The following is a 19,697-nucleotide window of genomic DNA, read 5'->3' as shown; positions in this document are numbered from 1 at the left end:
ATATGCTAATATTTTGAGAAGGACCTGTACATAGGATGCTGGCCAGTCAAGCACAGTAACACCATGGTCATTGAACCAATCATTGAATCAGCAGAACCTCGGGGTGATCATCTCCATGCCATTCTGCATTGCTGCAGTAATTCATGCAAAAGGAGGCTTCACACCGGACTGTAAGCAACGTCAATTCTGTGCCTCTCCACTCTTCCTCTAGACTCTCGGAAATCAAATTCCATATAAAATGCAAACGTTACTTCCTCTGAAAAGAGGGCTTTGCACCACTGACAGTCCCATTTTTTTCCTCCAAAGCTCAGGTAAGGCATTTCTCACATGGTCTTAGGTTCAGGAGTGGCTTGACTTGACATGATGGATGCAACATTTGTAGCCCGTGTAAGATTAATCTGAGTGTAGTCGCTCTTAATGTGCCAACTCCATCCTGAGTCCACTCCTTGTGAAGCTCAAATTCTTGAATGGATTTTGCTTGACAATCCTCCCAGTGCTGCGGTCATCCCTGTTGCTGGTGCATCTTTTCCTACCACTCTGCTTTCTATGAACATGCTTGAATACACATTTTGCAGGCAGAAACGTAAGCCTAATGAAAAGTATGTTTAATGCATGCTTAAAGGTTATTTTCAAAAGGCACTTTTAGTTTTGACAAACGATTTTACTTCTGTAAAAGTAAAATCTCAGGTAAGTGCTGGAGAACGTTTTCTCAAGGTTCCAGGAGTCCCCACTTAATCCCCTCCCATGGCTACCCATCCATACCTAAAGCAACTCCTATTTAAACAAGGGATAATAATATAGCATTTTGCTTTAGCCCTACCTGTAAATCTCATTGGTAAATTGTAAGATGAAGAATATCACAAATGTTTTTGCAACTTTTGTGTTACTTGAGCATCATGAATAAGCCAACAATATTTCCCTCAAGGTACGTCAAAAAAGTTTATAGTAACAAATAATCTCCAAATATCAAATTTCTCCTTGAATAAATAAAGAGAGAAAAGAAAGAATAAGTCACACAAGGTGCCGTTTATTTGGTACGAACTGCTCAGCTTGAAACATCGCCTTAAAACTATCTTAGCGACACGACAGCCATTAAAAACAGCTTTTAAGTCAATTTATCCACAAAAAAAAAAACTCAAACAGAGCAGACAAGCTGTAGAATAAATCACACCAATTCATTTACATGGAAAAAAGATAACATTAAAATATTCATTTAGGATTAAGTTAGAAGAAGCAGGAACATGACACCAGAAGAAACACTGTAAGGCTTGAAGGAAGGATTATCTAACACCAGTAAACTGGCTCATCCCCATCCCACATGAAATGCACAGCAGCTTTAAGCTCACAGACACCCGATGCAATACTAACTTTAATTATAACAAGTTCCACGACTAAATGCTTCTTCAGACTTGGAGAAAAACAACAAATTGTTCTTAATGCAGGTGGCCCACTTCTGTGGATGCTAGAAAAGCACACAATTCACATTCAGCAGTTATTAAACAGACGTCCTTTTAAATGGCTTCATCTACAGGAGGGAGAGACGATTATCTAAGGTAAACAACTACAGAAGTATCCTAGAACACAGAGATGTCATTTCCTTCATTTCTTCCACATTCTTTACTACCTCCATGTAAAACATTAAGACTGTTTAAAGTTCTTGAGCTCATTCGCCTCCCTGACGCTCTAACGGATCCCAAAAATTGTTAAAAAATGACACATTTCTCCATCGTTTATATTGTCGAAACTAGTGATAAGCAATTGCACTCGGCTCCAAGTCAACCGGCCGCTTCGCCAGTCTGTAACCCAGCTTCATTTGAGGAATGGGACGACATGGTTTCTGTATGGGTCCCACGAACAAACCATTTCATATCTATGTCCTTAACCACCCCATATCAGTCTATTTCCCTTGGTAGTCAAGTATATTAACTAATTGTGGAGATGGTTAATCATAAAAATGGTAGAATTTCTCCTTTAAAGCAATAGTATAATGTTTTCTGAAGACTATATTATACCCTATTTCTACTGGTTATGGTTCTGATCCCTTTTTGTGTTTAGTGTGCTCTAAGTAAACTAAAATAACTCTGAACAGCCTCCTGCTGATAGATAATATTTACCGTCACATTTGTTTTTAACATCAGCACAGGAGTAGATTCCAGAAGAATACTTTCAATTCTCGGTTGTTAAAACGCCACGAAACCTCCCCAAACAAGTCGGGTCCGGAAAGGCCAAAGGCAAGGGGCAAAATGACCAGCAAACCCCTCCAGTCACGTTCCCACTTTTCTTTTCTCTTTCAGGTGCCCCCACTGGTAAACATCTCTTTCCTGCTCTGGCCCAGAACACATCCACAGAATCAAAATGTTCAAAATCAATCTTAGAACAAAGCTCAAAGGAATACATTTATCTAAATTTGAAAAGTAATTTAAACCTTCAAAATTTGCTGTATCCCTATGATTCTTTGTAAAAAGAACAATTATGACCAAGTCAATCAAATCATTACAGAGCAGGTTCTGATCATTTCGAGGCTTTTGGACAAATAACAGGATAACTATTAGGGGTCTATTCTGCAAATCTGGTCACTATGGAGGAGTGGCATTACTGAAAGAAACCCACCACAAGCCATATGGGATATATGTAAGGGAAAACTAACGCTGCACATCACAATGACCACACCATACTATGCTTCAACATGGTGGTCGCAGCATCTTGCTGTGGGGATGCCATTTTACAGCAGGGACAGAGAAGCTGGTCAGAGTTGATGGGAAGATGGATGGAACTAAATACAGGGAAGGAAACTGAGACATCAGAAGACTTGAGGCTATGATGGACGTTCAAGAAAGCTGTTCGAAGCTCCAAAGGTTGGTCAAAAAACTGGGAATTTCTGGTCTACAGACTGAAGCTTGTTGCTGACTGTAAATAATTAGAAGAGTTTGACGAAAATGGAACCAATCACCTGCCAACCTTCTGCAGAATGAATTGTATTTGTTGAACCAACAGCTGTTTGTTTCCAACATCTAATGATCCCAACCACAATATTTCAAATTGCTGTGGTCATTGCATTATGGGTGCAGGCAATATCTCAATCAACCAGCTGGAAGGACCTTTGCTGCCCCTGATGTTCACACGGAGTTTTGTGGACATCATGACGATGGAAACCAAACCGGTACTTTCAACCCAAACCGTTATTGAAATATTCATCAACAACGTAGAATCTGCATGTTTTTCTATTTTAGGTTAACCCAGCAACCGATGTAAAGTTTGCATTATCAACAGAAAGCAGTGCAAGTCCTTTAAAAATAAGATGCTCATGTTGTCACAGTTTGCTTGTTGTAATTTCGGCTAAAACTAAAATAAAGTTTTGTTTGAAACTCTGCAGCTTATAAAGGCTGTAAAATAACTCGGAGCAAACGGATACTTCATGTGATTGTCAGCTGAGGAGAAAAAACAAAAGCCCACTTCACACCATTTCTCTACAATCATTACTGGTTTAGCTTGACTTGTAACAGACAGCAAGTCAGTTTGCGACCTGGCAATTTATTTTTTAGTAAACATAGAAGATTTGAAGATTTCTTTACAACTGAACCTAGGTTGAATACTTATTCTCCTTTTCATTTTCAGGGGTCAACTGGAATCTGTGGCTTTCCAGTGTGCAGTTTTATATTAGTGCTATGCCTATTTTAATAACCACAAAGATGGACCCAGTCATGAAACAAAAAATGTCCCACCTCTTCCTGAGCTTTTTCTGTAAGCAGTAAAATCAACATGCAGGTCTGGTATCTACGCTGGACTCTGATTACATTAAAACCTGAAGAGCTCATCTAGGAGGAGTGCAGCCCTGATCATAACAATGTAAACAACAGAGAAAAAAAAACACGAGGGCGCAACCGAGTATGCCATGTTGGTATGAGGGGGACAAGCGAGAGGGGCAAGAAGAAGCTGCGCCGGGGTTCTGTCAGGGAGTCTCTGAGCCGAAGAGCGACAAGATCTCATGAGAGATGATGAAGGTGAAGAAATAAACACAGAGATCGGAGAAGACGTCGCCCATCCTCCTGTAGGTGTCCATGGAGCGGTTGATGACTTCGGCAGGGATGCCGGACAGCAGCAGGGCAGCGGTTAGCACAGTGGTTTTGATCTTCTTCTCTACCTGAACGAGCAGAAAAACATGCATTATCCTGCAGCTGATCCAGAAAATGCAAACTATATTTAAGACAGTGGTACAAAGAAAACAAAGAAGAAGCAGCGAACATCCATAAATACGATAGATTTCTGTGTACAGGTCGCACTCAGGCCCAAACTAACGATAATCTGAGAGGGTGAGAAACAATCCTAATTATTATAAAGTGTACAGAACCATCCTTGATGGTTCAGCTTTATTATGTCAAATAAAAATTTAAAAATAGATATTAAAAGTGCAAAAACCCCTGTTAAAATGCCATTTTTACATAAAAATGTAAATAATAAGAACTAATTTTAAAACCATCACCAGTATTATTGTGAAGTACGTCCTGAACAATTCAACTGAAAAACAATCAAATCTGTCAGAGAAAAAAAAATATTAAAAAAAACTATTTCCTGGTTCTTTCTTTGCAAACAAATGAACAGACTATGGTTACTCTTTTTCAATTCTTTAGTTTTCTGTCAAAACCAAAAGGTATTTGAACATGTTCATAATAGTATCAACCTGGCTCCATTTAAAGAAGACTAACACCACACCATGATGTAGCCACCACCATGTTTCCCCTGGTTATTGTGTTCTTCTGGTGGGGATGGGGCTGTTATCAGGGTTACATCTGTTTTTCATCGGACCCCCAAAGGTTTTATTTTGGTTTCATCAGATCCTAGCAGATTCTCCCACAATATTTCACAAGTTGGGCTGTTTTCTTTGGCAATAAATGCAACCTTAGTCCTTGGAGGATACAGGAGATTGTTGTCTCATGTGCAATATAACCAGTTCTACCTTTGTATGATGAGAACCTTATAATCCTTTGCATCTTCTCACTACAGTTCAATCAAAAGGAAGCAAATAAGAGGAAAATCCTACCAGAACAGCTGAACTTTAGTTATCTGAGTGCAGCTGCAAACGTTAGAGGACTGAATGCTGAAACCAACTCAAAAGATGCTTTATAATCAGTACGAACGTGTGAGATTGAATCTAATCTGTTTATATGATTAGATTTGCCCCTTTGCCTGAAAGAAAAGGAAAAGAACACAGCAGCTTTCTGTATTACATGCAGGCGGGGCACTGTATTTAAGAACATCCTAAATCAGCTGATCAGAGGCACAAAATCTTCCCCCAAAACACGCAAAACAATACCACCATGTACAGAGTAGAACAAAACTGAGTGGAGTGGAGCCGGGCCGGTTAAAACGAGCCAGTGGAAAAAGGCCAATTGTGATGGTATAATATTGATTTATTGTGTTTTTTCAGAATAACTGGAAATGAATTAGACTAAATAAATGAACGGAACTGAATTTAATAAAGCATAGCTTTAAGGGTGTGCACAACCAGATTACAGGTTTTTTATTTTCCTTAGTTTCTCAAAGAGTTGTATTTTTTTTGTTGAATTTTACAGGGTATGATAAAACTAGTTTCATACTCAAATAATAAACTATTTTGGTAAACCTGTATCCAGATTAAAAACTCTGCTGCAAACAAGCATTATTGGTTATTCAGTTAATAGACAATATAGAGTGTAACTTTACCTTTGGAAAGTATTTTGACAATCCCATGTAGGCCAATTCAAGGGTCAGAAATGGAGCAAATATTGACTAGAAGAGAGAAGTCAAGGAGAAGTGTTACTTCAGCTTCCAACATGAGACGTTTTTTAAATCTGCTTTTCTGTGTTTCTTTAAATATCATTTGATATGTCAAAAACACAAATTAGAGCCTGTAGTGTCACATTTACAGCAGGTAGACCTACCAGATACTTGCAGACGAAAACCCTGACGAAAACAGCGAGGAGGACGCTGCCGACAAGCCTAAACACCCTAAATGGATCAAACTCCTCTATATCAGAACCTTCCTCCTGAGCCGGCTTCTCATTGGCCAGCTGACTCCTAAGTTTCATAGCGTCATCGAAGCGAGACAAGTACTGGTGGAGGCCTCGGCGTGGAGAACTGCTGACCTCATCTGATGCCGCCCGCTCACCCTTTGCTCTTTGTCGGAGACCTCCTCCAATGTCGTCTTCCAGAGACGCTCTGCGAAGCTCACTGAAGTCTGGAAGAGGCGAGCCCCTCTTCTCTGGGGTGGCAGTGTGGGAGCGGGCACCTGGAGTCTCAGACAGGAAGGGAGAAGGTCTTGAGGAAGGCGAAGACGAAGACCACGGCTCTGTTCTGTCGAGATCAAGATGGAAGTGGGGTTCTGTGGGATGCTGGGAGGCTCCTGCAGAGAGAATATTATAATTTTCCAGCCTTCCTGGTGTGAGCAGTTATTCATTATATCAGGAGCAAAGTCATTGCCTAAGCTGAAGACTATTTATTAAAACAAACCAGAGTGAGAGCCAATATCCACAAATGTAGAAAACACAAACGTGTGATGAAACTACCCTCGAATGGCTGGCTAATCTAAGTCATGCACTGACTACTCATCCAGGAGGTCACAAACGAGCCCAGAACAACATCTAAAACACAGCAGGCACCACTTACCTCAATTATGGTCAGTGCTCATGATTGAACAATCAGAGACCGGGAAAAATGGTAACCATTGCTGACCAAAAACAAACGTCAAAGACCTGACTCAAACTAGCCAAAAAACATCTGTACCTGAACGCCTATCATTTTGTGACTTTATGCTCAGGAGCACTTGGATTACGCAACAAGAAAATGAGCTAAAGCACACCAAGTCCACCTCCGACTGTCTCAAGACGAAAAAAATAAAACAAAATAAAATAGGAAAAGAAAATTAAAAATTTTGAGTGGCCTAGTCAAAAACCTAAAGCCAACTGAGATGCTGCAGGATAACTTTAAATGGACCATTCATGCACAAAATCCTTCCAATTTGGATTAATAAAAAGAATTCTGCAAAGAGGAGTGGGCCGAAATGTATCTGCAGTGGTGTAAAAGAGGCAGTTGCTGCCGCCACAAGTGGCACAACCAGTCATTAGGTTTAGGTGGCAATTAGTTTTTCACACCAGGACAATACCTTATTTCCCCTAAACAGCATTTTGCATTTATGGACGTAATCTCTGTCTGACATGATAACACATAAAAGAGATATAATTCACAGCACAGTTTCCACACTTATTTGGGACTTAACCATTGAAAAAGCACATAATAAGACATGCAACCCTTGATTTTTTAAAACATTTGATGTTTCAACGGTCAGATGAGTAATATAAGGTCAATGTACATATTGAGTAGTTTATAAAATTGAAACAAATAGGAGTATGCCAATTTACCAAGCCTTACCCAAGATTTATATCCTAAAAAATGTGAAAAAAGGACAGGATGACTCAGCTAGTCACCCGCCTAGTGTCCCAAGAAATATTATGAAACAAGTATGTTTTCCTCTATATATCTATGAGACGTAGTTGCATCCCCAGTGTTTGAATGGCTGGTTTATTTATAGATAGATCTATCTATCTATAAATATAGTATATTTTTAGAGTCTGTATAATTTTAAAAACAGGCAGAAAAGACCCTTTTTTTTCTTCTATTCTTTTCATGCATTCAGATGCGGACAGCCTATCTATGGGTGTGAGTCCCGCACTGGAAGAAGATGCTACGTTTTATTTCTGATTCATTTTATCGAGCAATAAATTCTGAAATCATAAATCTAAATAGTTAGCCAGACTTTTCGGCCTGAAGGCTCCAACATGAGGGTCCTCAGTGTAACCTCAGTGTAACCTCAGTGTGACCTCAGTGTGACCTCAGTGTGACTGCGTACCACTGTTGTTGGGGTCGTTTTTGGCGAAGCCCACGATCCTGTTCATCCTGTCCTCCGAGGTCAGCAGCAGTTTCCTCCTCCTTCTCTCCGCTCTGAGCTGAGCCGCAGACATGGAGCCCGTCTTCTCCTCCGCGGATTCCACGGACTCCATGCTCAGGTCCAGCTTACACTTCACGGGGTAATCACCGAAAACACAACCGGTGGGCTTTCAGCTCGCTGTCGGTGAGACAAAAGCCTCAGAGAGATTAATATTGGACAGCAAACGTGACAGAATGAAGGAATGCGGCGCTCAATAATGACGTCATGAAGAACGGACGAGAATGAAGAAGGTATTTTTCCGTCCTGAGCGCTGCTCACCGGAAAATCCAGCCACATCAGAAGTTACTTAATATTAGTATTTAAATTCAAAAAATGCTATCAGTGAGGCTTACAGCTGATGAAAACCAATATATATATATATAGAATAATACATAGGTTTAATAAAAAAATAAAATAAAATAGTTTTTTAATTCATAAATGTTTTAGCCCTGTGTTCGCCACAATCTTGGGGAAGACTGCTGACGGTACATTTGTCCAGCATACAGACTTTAACACCCTCAACAAGGAGCCACTGCCAAATATGTTGGCTATTGTGATTGCTGTTAAAAAACATAATAATGGAAAGTTATGGGTGGGTTGAGACCAAAGTCCATTCATTTGTTTTGCTCAGGTTCACAAGGCATAGACAGTGGCTGGAGTGTGGGCTTCATGTGACTCACGTTAAGCCACACAAAACAAAACAACAAAATCAAGACTTTAATCAGAGTATTTTAACAAGTTAATGTCGGGTCTCCGGTCGCTGTACATTTCTGATCATAACTAAAGAAGGCAAAGATCTACAGATCTCAAACTGGTTCCATCAGAAAGTACTAGTTCTGCTGAAGAGAGCCATATGTGTCTCATCCTGATAGGACCTAAACTCACCAAGTTATGAAGGCTTAAACTTCAAGACTTTAATCAGAGTATTTTAATATTTTAATGTCGGGTCTCATGTCGCTGTACATTTCTGATCATAACTAAAGAACAGAAATATGTCATCATCATAGTCCAGTTTGTTTTTAACCAACATTCCTTTGTTCAGTAGAGCTGCAGTCTGCTTGTGGCTGATGAAGTAGATGTGTTTAAAGGAAGATCTTTCTGCTCTTTCAGTGTTTTGGTTAGGTTATTCCAGAAGCCAGTTTTATCAGCTTTACGTTCAGCAGGTGAAGAACTGAGCATCTGTGATCAGAATAAATGTTCCTCAGTGTAGAAAATGAGATTTTCTTATAGCTGTGGATCCACAGAATGTCACCCCACGTTTTAATGCATAGCAGACAACAACCATGGAGTTAAAACACTGACATAGGTAGGAAAAAGCTGGAAAACAGTCACAGCTTAAGCACCCTGGACAGCTCCATGACTTAAAAATAACTGATGAGCAGCTGGAAACGCCTTATTTATTTGAGGCTTTGTTAAATGCAGGAATGGTTTGACTTTACCTCAGTCCAAAAAGCTCTCAATGTGAGGATCCAAAGCTTTCAAAGCTTATTTGAGACTCTCTCGGGTTCTCTAACTAACAAATATCATTCTGACGTTTTCCAGTAGATGCCAAATAAGGAACCAACTCTTAAGGTAAAATACAAAGTATAGTATAATGTATAATAAGCACATTAAACAAATGATCGGAGTTTTGATGCCACCAGGATAAATATTCATAAAGAGAAATTAACATCTCAAACATACGTCACATATAGTCAGTCCCCACAGGTCTATGGAACATATAGCGTCTATTAACATTTGCATTCAACAAAGCAACTAAAAAGAATGAGTAGAAACAGAGCTGCTGAGCAGCTTTCTGAGAAGGCAAACATGAAACAAAAATGGCCGACCACAAACAAGAGCAGCAGAGCGTTTTTACACTATGGTTTATTCACGTTGTGGTGTAGCTCTAACACAGTTAGAGCTACACCACATACCTACCGAGGTGCTGTTAGGTGGGGACGGATATTCAACATGGGCTTCATCGGTAAAGCAAATGTTCTTCAATTTCAACAAAGAGCAATCGAAAGAAGCATTAGAAAGTGAGCTAACAGATCACCTCCAAAGAGATGACGCATTTTATTGTTCAGAGATAAAACATGGATATAGACTTGTCGTGGTACCATGCCCCAAGGCAGTGCAGAAGAAGGAAGAAATTGGTCGATGGTTACGGTGGTGGACAGGGTACATTGAACTACGGGGACTGGGGAAACTGATGTCACTGTACAGTCCATCCGAAAAATATGACCCGATCGTAAAGATGGTTTCTAGTGAGTCTGTACTGAACGGGTACCTCACAAGCCCCAACACCAGAGCCACGGCAAGGTTAAAAGAGTATGAAATGGAGATCAGAAAGATGAGCCAGTTCAAAGAAAAGCTCCGAGCCATCCAAGATGATGACAAAGAGAGTTTGCTTGAGGAGTGTAGTGACTCTGGACCGAACGGGTACCTTACAAGCCCCAACACCAGAGCCACGGCAAGGTTAAAAGAGTATGAAATGGAGATCAGAAAGATGAGCCAGTTCAAAGAAAGGCTCCGAGCCATCCAAACGGCGACAAAGTGAGTTTACTTGAGGAGTGTAGTGAGTCTGGCGGACCGGATCAAAGGAAAGACCACAGAACTCACTTAGAGATACCAACTTATGATTTAACTGAAGAAACAGAGAGTGAAGAAGAGGGCAACGAGTCAGAACAAGAGCAAGACCAAAGAAAAGCTGAACCCAGCAAAGGACCAACTATTACCCCATACATCACAAAGCCGAAGGATAACATACTTCAACAGATTGCTCTGGCCAGACAAGAACTAAAACAGACTGCCAGGCAAAGAGCCCTCTTATCAGCAGCCCTCGAGCGCCATAAGGGAAGCCTCCAACATATGGCCAACACCTCAAGCCACAAGGAGCATGACCCCACACAAAGTAAAGTAAGAGATCTTACCTTCCAGCATGAACAAGAAGCCAAAGAAAACAGTGTCAATAACCAACCCAAAATGACAGGAAAGACGGATTTTGAAGGAAAAGAGCCAAGAAAGGTTAGTCAGAAGTCAGACAGAGTCATGATGAGGAAAGTCCTAGACCCGATGCCCACAGATGCAAGACGAATTTCCCTGCAAAATGGGACTCGACTCTACCAAGTTATCGGAGACCCCTGGGGCATAGAGGGAGACGGACTGTTAGTTTTCACAAATGACAACTTCAAGATCCACAATACCAAATTCAGAAAGAGGTTAAGAGCCCAGGCAGGGGAAAATTACAAACAAGAGGTTCGAGAGCTGAGAAAACAAGTGAGCCAGAACAAACCAACCAAAGTGCATCTGACTAGTGGGGCCGACCTCGCTTATTATGCTGTAATCCACTATCCCATTGCCGCTTATAAAAAGGGAGAAGACTTGAAAGAGTACAGAGAGAAAATGTGGGTAGCGCTGGAAGAAGGACTGAATGCTGCCATCAACCACGGCCTGAGAAGGGTAACAATATGTCTAGATGGACTGAAATTGCATAACCTGTCATCGTCACTTCCCTTAGCCAGCATGAGAGTCGGAGGAAGAGAGAGCTAGCGATAGCAGAAGGATGGATGAGAAGAAGCCGAAAATGACTCCTCAATTAGAGATATCAAGAATCAAACAAGAGAGTGAAATCAAACCACACCCTGATGAAAAATGCTACCTGCATAAGAGTGAGGCCAACCAAGTGTCCCGCCTGGAGAAAAGACCAAAATCAGCAAAGAGAGACGCAGCTGCTCCTTCAACCACCGTGCTGGCTGTGGAGCACAGCCTAGCTAATTGCAGCCTGGAAGATCTAGATGAAACAGAGACGGTTCCAACAAAAGATTTAAAAGCAAAGAAGAAGATAAGACAAAGTCCAGCCCAAGAGGAGATCCTGAGTCCATTTAAAATGGAGCCCTTGAACCCAGAAAGAGAAGAGTGAAGTCAGTGGCTCGGAAGAAGAAGAACCATCAGAACAGGAGACCTCTGGGGCAGAGAGTGATGACAGTGAAAGCCTGTTTTCATTCCCAGTGCATCCGGCAACTCCTCACAAGCCACTCAAAGTAGGACAGAGGAAAGGGAAAAAGAAGGCAGTGGAAGTGTATGACATCTACCGGGTCTCAGAAAGAATGGCCAGAAACCTGACATGGGGGCCGGTTCAAGCGAATGATGGCCGTCGAGCGTACATACCAGAAGCTGGACAGAGAGACTATCACATCCCGGCTGTATGGGCTGACCGCCTGGAAGACAAAGTCGAACTCAGGGTAAAAGCAACAGTTGGAGAATGGGCCAACATCCTAATGATGCCATCCTACCACACCCTAGCAACATAGCCCCTGACCAGCAAGTTCAGATCTGCTTATGTTGGAGTTGTGCATGATGTGATGTTAAGAAGACTAAAGAAAGCCGCATACAAGTATGCACAAGAGATCGAGCAACAGGTTGATGAGCTGTCAGCCGAGGAAGAAGAGGAAGAACCTCCACTGCCATCAGCACCACGCTCCACAAGCAAGCCTATAAGGAAAATGTCTGAACAACACACGGCATCCAGCCCTGAAGCTGATGTTTTTTGTGAGTACAAAAAGATCAAGACCTTAGTTAGAGAGAAAAGATCAGAAGAAAGTAATGAAGATTACATCAAAGATGTGTGGCCGATGATTACCAATGCTACTGAAAGTGACGAAGCTAAAACATTGTGGCTGAGCCATGTAACAGCCCATCCCTTAGACAAACAAGGAACAGCTCAAAGCCATTATGAGAGGTTGGTGTTGGAAGACATGGATGATGAAGACTCCCAGATCACAAGAGCTAGACTGCGCATGGATGGAGGTCATATATGTGTATATATGTGTATATACATACACATATACACATATATATACATACATATACAGGTCCTTCTCAAAATATTAGCATATTGTGATAAAGTTCATTATTTTCCATAATGTAATGATGAAAATTTAACATTCATATATTTTAGATTCATTGCACACTAACTGAAATATTTCAGGTCTTTTATTGTCTTAATATGGATTATTTTGGCATACAGCTCATGAAAACCCAAAATTCCTATCTCACAAAATTAGCATATTTCATCCGACCGATAAAAGAAAAGTGTTTTTAATACAAAAAACGTCAACCTTCAAATAATCATGTACAGTTATGCACTCAATACTTGGTCAGGAATCCTTTTGCAGAAATGACTGCTTCAATGCGGCGTGGCATGGAGGCAATCAACCTGTGGCACTGCTGAGGTCTTATGGAGGCCCAGGATGCTTCGATAGCGGCCTTTAGCTCATCCAGAGTGTTGGGTCTTGAGTCTCTCAACGTTCTCTTCACAATATCCCACAGATTCTCTATGGGGTTCAGGTCAGGAGAGTTGGCAGGCCAATTGAGCACAGTGATACCATGGTCAGTAAACCATTTACCAGTGGTTTTGGCACTGTGAGCAGGTGCCAGGTCGTGCTGAAAAATGAAATCTTCATCTCCATAAAGCTTTTCAGCAGATGGAAGCATGAAGTGCTCCAAAATCTCCTGATAGCTAGCTGCATTGACCCTGCCCTTGATAAAACACAGTGGACCAACACCAGCAGCTGACACGGCACCCCAGACCATCACTGACTGTGGGTACTTGACACTGGACTTCTGGCATTTTGGCAATTCCTTCTCCCCAGTCTTCCTCCAGACTCTGGCACCTTGATTTCCGAATGACATGCAGAATTTGCTTTCATCCGAAAAAAGTACTTTGGACCACTGAGCAACAGTCCAGTGCTGCTTCTCTGTAGCCCAGGTCAGGCGCTTCTGCCGCTGTTTCTGGTTCAAAAGTGGCTTGACCTGGGGAATGCGGCACCTGTAGCCCATTTCCTGCACACGCCTGTGCACGGTGGCTCTGGATGTTTCTACTCCAGACTCAGTCCACTGCTTCCGCAGGTCCCCCAAGGTCTGGAATCGGCCCTTCTCCACAATCTTCCTCAGGGTCCGGTCACCTCTTCTCGTTGTGCAGCGTTTTCTGCCACACTTTTTCCTTCCCACAGACTTCCCACTGAGGTGCCTTGATACAGCACTCTGGGAACAGCCTATTTGTTCAGAAATTTCTTTCTGTGTCTTACCCTCTTGCTTGAGGGTGTCAATAGTGGCCTTCTGGATAGCAGTCAGGTCGGAAGAAATTTCTGTACAATGTACAATATACACATATATAATAAAAAGGTACATTTGCAACATCTGTATGCTGTTGTTTTGTACTCTATTAAATGTTCATCAGAGAAACAGCCTGGAGGAAGAAACTGTCTTTGTGGCGGCTGGTTTTAGTGAACAGTGCTCTGTAGCGCCACCTGTAGGTAAAGCTCTGAACACTTTATGTGCAGGGTGTGTGGGGTCTGCAGAGATTTTAGCAGCTCTTTTCCTGACCCTTGACCTGTATAAGTCCTGGATGGAGGGAAGGTCAGCCCTGATTATTCTCTCTGCATTCCTGATTATTTGTTGCAGTCTGAACCTGTCCTGTTTTGTGGATGATCCAAACCACACTGAGATGGATGAAGACAGGACAGACTGAATGATGGCAGTGGAGAAGATGACCAGCAGCTCCTGTGGAAGGTTGAACTTCTTGAGTTGCCTCAGGAAGTACAGTCTCTGCTGGACCTTCTTTTGAACAGTGTCTATGTGTGAAGACCATCTCAGGTCATCAGAGATGGTGGTTCCTAAGAACCTGAAGTGGTCCACGGCCGATACAGTGTTGTTGAGGATGGTGAGGGGGGTGTATGGGGGTGGTGTTCTCCAAAAGTCCACCACCATTTCCACAGTCTTGAGTGGGTTGAGTTCAAGGTAGTTCTCACTGCACCAGTGTACCAGCCGATCCACCTCCTGTCTGTATGCAGACTCATCACCGTCCTGGATCAGTCCAATGACAGTGGTGTCATCTGCAAACTTAAGGAGTTTCACGGACGAGTCCGATGAGGTGCAGTCATTTGTGTACAGAGAGAAGAGGAGTGGGGAGAGAACACACCCCTGGGGGGCACCAGTACTTATTGATCTGGATCAGGAGAAGATGCTCCCCATTCTCACCTGCTGCTGTCGGTCCGTCAGGAAGCTGTTGATCCACTGACAGGTGGAGGCTGGGACGTTGAGCTGGGTGAGCTTCTGGTGGAGGATGTCTGGTATGATGGTGTTGAAGGCCAAGCTGAAGTGTACAAACAGGATCCTGGCGTACGTCCCTGGATGGTCGAGGTGTTGCAGGATGAAGTGTAGACCTAAGTTAACAGCATCATCTGCCGACCTGTTTGCTCGGTAAGCAAACTGCAGGGGGTCCAGCAGGGGGGCCTGTGATGTCTTTCAGGTGCTTCAACACCAGCCTCTCAAAGGATTTCATGACCACAGACGTCAGGGCTACAGGCCTGTAGTCATTTAATCCTACGATGGTGGGTTTCAAGTTTCATGTTTTTCTGGGCTACATCCCATTATTGTGTTGCAGGTTATTGTTAATTATTATTAGTATGACACGTAAATGTTGTGTTAGAGATTTGACTAACACTAAAAAACTCCTTTGCTGTTTTTTGAATGTTTTGCCTTGTGTTATCACCTCCGCTGACAACATCACTGACTGGGCATATTTCAGGCTCCTTCTAACCAAATTGATTGATTGATTATCATGTCTGTGGAAATGGAATAACTGCTCACCGATCCCATAGCCTCACCTCCTTTTTATTGTGGGAAAAATGTATTGCTCCACCTCCCTTAGACAGCATGACAGAAATAATGGCTGTGGAGCAAGTTAGTAATAGTGACCCAGTCTGGTCCCATCAAGATATCTGGGCTGCTGCTGGGCCTGATAACCCACAGGAAGCAGTAGGGTTTGGGTTTGCCACTGTTGCAGGTAAGACTGCTGCATTATCCTCCTCTTGTGAATGTTAATACACTGCCTGACCAAAAAAACAGTTACCACCACAACAAAAGGTCACACACTCTAATATTTGGTTGGACCGCCTTTAGCTTTGATTATGGCAGGCATTCGCTGTGGCTTTGTTTCGATAAGCTTCTGCAATGTCACAAGATTTATTTCCACCCAGTGTTGCATTGATGATGGTAGAGTCAAAGTCTTCTTCAGCACATCCCAAAGATTCTCCATGGGGTTAAGGTCTGGACTCTGTGGTGGCCAATCCATGTGTGAGAATGATGTCTCATGCTCCCTGAACCACTCTTTCACAGTTTGAGCTCGATGAATCCTGGCATTGCCATCTTGGAATATGCCCGTGCCATCAGGGAAGAAAAGATCCATTGATGGAATAACCTGGTCATTCAGTATATTCAGGTAGTCAGCTGACCTCGTTCTTTGAACACATACTGTTGCTGAACCCAGACCTGACCACCTGCAGCAACCCCAGATCATAGCACTGTACCACTGTTACAGTAGGCACTAGGCATGATGGGTGCATCACTTCACCTGCATCTCTTCTTACCCTGATGAGTCCATCACTCTGGAAAAGGGTAAATCTGGACTCATCAGACCATATGACCTTCTTCCATTGTTCCAGAGTCCAATCTTTATGCTCCCTAGCAAACTGAAGCTTTTGTTTCCGGTTAGCCTCACTAATTAGTGGTTTTCTTAAGGCTACACAGATGTTCAGTCCCAATCCCTTGAGTTCCCTTTGCATTGTGCGTGTGGAAATGCTCTTACTTTCACTATTATAGATATGTATTTTTAGCGGCACTTGATGCCTTTTTTTTTAATTCTTCGACAGTAGGTTGACAGGAAAGAGGGCAAAGAGAGGGGGAGACATTCGGCAAAGGTCAGCGGGTCTGGATCTCAAACCTGGCACAGCCGCATTGAGGACTATAGCCTCTGCACATGGTCGCGCTAGCTGTTGTTGAAAATGAATAAAATTGCATCTTAAAGCAAAGGTTATGTCAGCGACTCAGAAACGGGACCTAATGGGTTTAGGAAAGTCCCAGGAGAAAGTATCATGACAGATGAAGGCAACACCCTCCACAACCTCTGAAAGATCTACCTCCTCAGGTCTTGAAATGTACAGTGCCTTGAGAAAGTATTCGGCCCCCTTGAACTTTTCAACCTCTTGCCACATTTCAGGCTTCAAACATAAAGATATAAAATTCTAATTTTTTGTGAAGAATCAACAACAAGTGGGACACAATAGTGAAGTAGAATAAAATTTATTGGATGTGTCAAACGTTTTTAACAAATAAAAAACTGAAAAGTGGGGCGTGCAACATTATTCGGCTCCTTTACTTTCAGTGCAGCAAACTCACTCCAGAAGTTCAGTGAGGATCTCTGAATGATCCAATGTTGTCCCAAATGACTGATGATGATAAATAGAATCCACCTGTGTGTAATCAAGTCTCCGTATAAATGCACCTGCTCTGTGATAGTCTCAGGGTTCTGTTCAAAGCGCAGAGAGCATCATGAAGACCAAGGAACACACCAGGCAGGTCAGAGATACTGTTGTGGAGAAGTTTAAAGTCGGATTTGGATACAAAAAGATTTCCCAAGCTTTAAACATCCCAAGGAGCACTGTGCAAGCAATCATATTGAAATGGAAGGAGTATCAGACCACTGCAAATCTACCAAGACCCGGCTGTCCCTCTAAACTTTCATCTCGAACAAGGAGAAGACTGATCAGAGATGCAGCCATGAGGCCCATGATCACTCTGGATGAACTGCAGAGATCTACAACTGAGGTGGGAGAGTCTGTCCATAGGACAACAATCAGTCGTATACTGCACAAATCTGGCCTTTATGGAAGAGTGGCAAGAAGAAAGCCATTTCTCAAAGATATCCATAAAAAGTCTCATTTAAAGTTTGCCACAAGCCACCTGGGAGACACACCAAACATGTGGAAGAAGGTGCTCTGGTCAGATGAAACCAAAATCAAACTGTTTGGTCACAATGCAAAACGATATGTTTGGCATAAAGCAACACAGCTCATCACCCTGAACACACCATCCCCACTGTTAAACATGGTGGTGGCAGCATCATGGTTTGGGCCTGCTTTTCTTCAGCAGGGACAGGGAAGATGGTCAAAATTGATGGGAAGATGGATGGGGCCAAATACAGGACCATTCTGGAAGAAAACCTGTTGGAGTCTGCAAGAGACCTGAGACTGGGATGGAGATTTATCTTCCAACAGGACAATGATCCAAAACATAAAGCCAAATCTACAATGGAATGGTTCATAAATAAACGTATCCAGGTGTTGGAATGGCCTAGTCAAAGTCCAGACCTGAATCCAATCAAGAATCTGTGGAAAGAGCTGAAGACAGCTGTTCACAAACGCTCTCCATCCAACCTCACTGAACTCGAGCTGTTTTGCAAGAAGAATGGACAAGAATTTCAGTCTCTCGATGTGCAAAACTGATAGAAACAAACCTCAAGAGACTTGCAGCTGTAATTGCAGCAAAGGCGCTACAAAGTATTAACGCAAGGGGCCGAATAATATTGCACACACGACTTTTCAGTTTTTTATTTGTTAAACAAGTTTGACACATCCAATACATTTCATTCCACTTCATGATTGTGTCCCACTTGTTGTTGATTCTTCACAAAAAAATTTGAATTTTATATCTTTATGTTTGAAGCCTGAAATGTGGCAAGAAGTTGAAAGGTTCAAGGGGGCTGAATACTTTCACAAGGCTCTGTATCTGTGGAATCTCTTTAACTTCTACTCTACAGCAGGTATGGAGAAATGTTCTCACTGATGGAGGTGTGGACTGACGACGAGACTTTGTGTTCTTTCTGAGGTAAACTTTCAGCTGGTGTTTGATGAGACAGCATCTGTCCAACATTTTTGACATATAAGCTGTAGAGATTATTCTATTGTGTTTTAGAGCAGATTTAAGATAGTTTTATTTTAATTTTTGATGAAAGATGATTACTTACATGTAACATTTGCTTAGTTTAAAAATTTATGACAGAAACAGAAACACACAGGAACTAAATGGCTTTCAGACAGAGGCTGAGGAAGCCACCTGAGTGACCGAGACGGAGACAAATAATGCTTTCAGAATTAAACATAAAATAAACACTTTTGTGAAAACAAGAATATAATAAATCGTCATAAAGAAACCATGCGGCCAGTTTAACTGCACATCTGTTCAATAAGAGAGGTAGTTACAAAGACATAAAGATGTTAATTTGAACAAGAGCTTCCTAGACTTGGCCAGTTTTATGAGCTTCCATCAGAAGGTGGCGCTGTAGATGGGTTCTGTCTGTACCAAGGCACTTAGTTCAGGAAATGGTTAGCCTCCTGATTCAAACTCAAATAACCCAGAAACAAGCAGCAGTCTTCCACTTCAAGGCTTGTATCATCTGCTGGATTCATCAATGAAGTGCTCTGCTTACTGGTTTGACTGGTTTAAGTCCAACCTTTCCTCTTGTTTTAGTGGAAATAGAAATATTCATAAAAAGTCTAGCATTTCATGCACAATTTAATTTGATTATATATTAATTTTCTTTCTTTATACACACTATTTCCATTTATCTTGGCTCGATCTTATAAAATATAACAGATTTGGACCCCTGGTAAACCAACATAACTATAAATGGCCTCCTGCTAGTAGATATTACTCATTGGAGACACAAAATTGGATTTTTACAATAGAGGAAAATATAGAATTGTTGGTTCTTAAGGAAGGCTCATATGAACCGAACCATGGTCAATATGAAACAGCCCAAAGTAAACAGCACCATTTTATACCTGGAAACGGAGGGACCAAAACCACAGCGTATGGATAGAACAACCCAGACCTGTTCAGGATACCAGGCGTA

At 42.0% G+C, this 19,697-nt stretch overlaps 1 protein-coding gene across 1 annotated transcript; it reads right to left on the bottom strand.

Moving 5' to 3' along the window:
• Positions 1 to 1,007: 1,007 nt before the first annotated feature.
• On the bottom strand, positions 1,008 to 8,204 carry camlg (calcium modulating ligand). The gene is made up of 4 exons (XM_047379968.1): positions 7,883 to 8,204; positions 5,919 to 6,379; positions 5,701 to 5,766; positions 1,008 to 4,141 (listed from the first exon to the last, which is right to left on the bottom strand). The coding sequence occupies exons 1-4, from the start codon at positions 8,031 to 8,033 to the stop codon at positions 3,950 to 3,952; spliced, it is 870 nt and encodes a 289-aa protein (XP_047235924.1). The 5' UTR covers positions 8,034 to 8,204; the 3' UTR covers positions 1,008 to 3,949.
• Positions 8,205 to 19,697: the final 11,493 nt, after the last annotated feature.

This window comes from Girardinichthys multiradiatus, chromosome 11, assembly GCF_021462225.1.
Source record: "Girardinichthys multiradiatus isolate DD_20200921_A chromosome 11, DD_fGirMul_XY1, whole genome shotgun sequence".
Classification (NCBI taxonomy): Eukaryota; Metazoa; Chordata; class Actinopteri; order Cyprinodontiformes; family Goodeidae; genus Girardinichthys; species Girardinichthys multiradiatus.
Note: the sequence above shows the minus strand (reverse complement) of the source record. Positions and strands in the feature narration are given on the sequence as shown.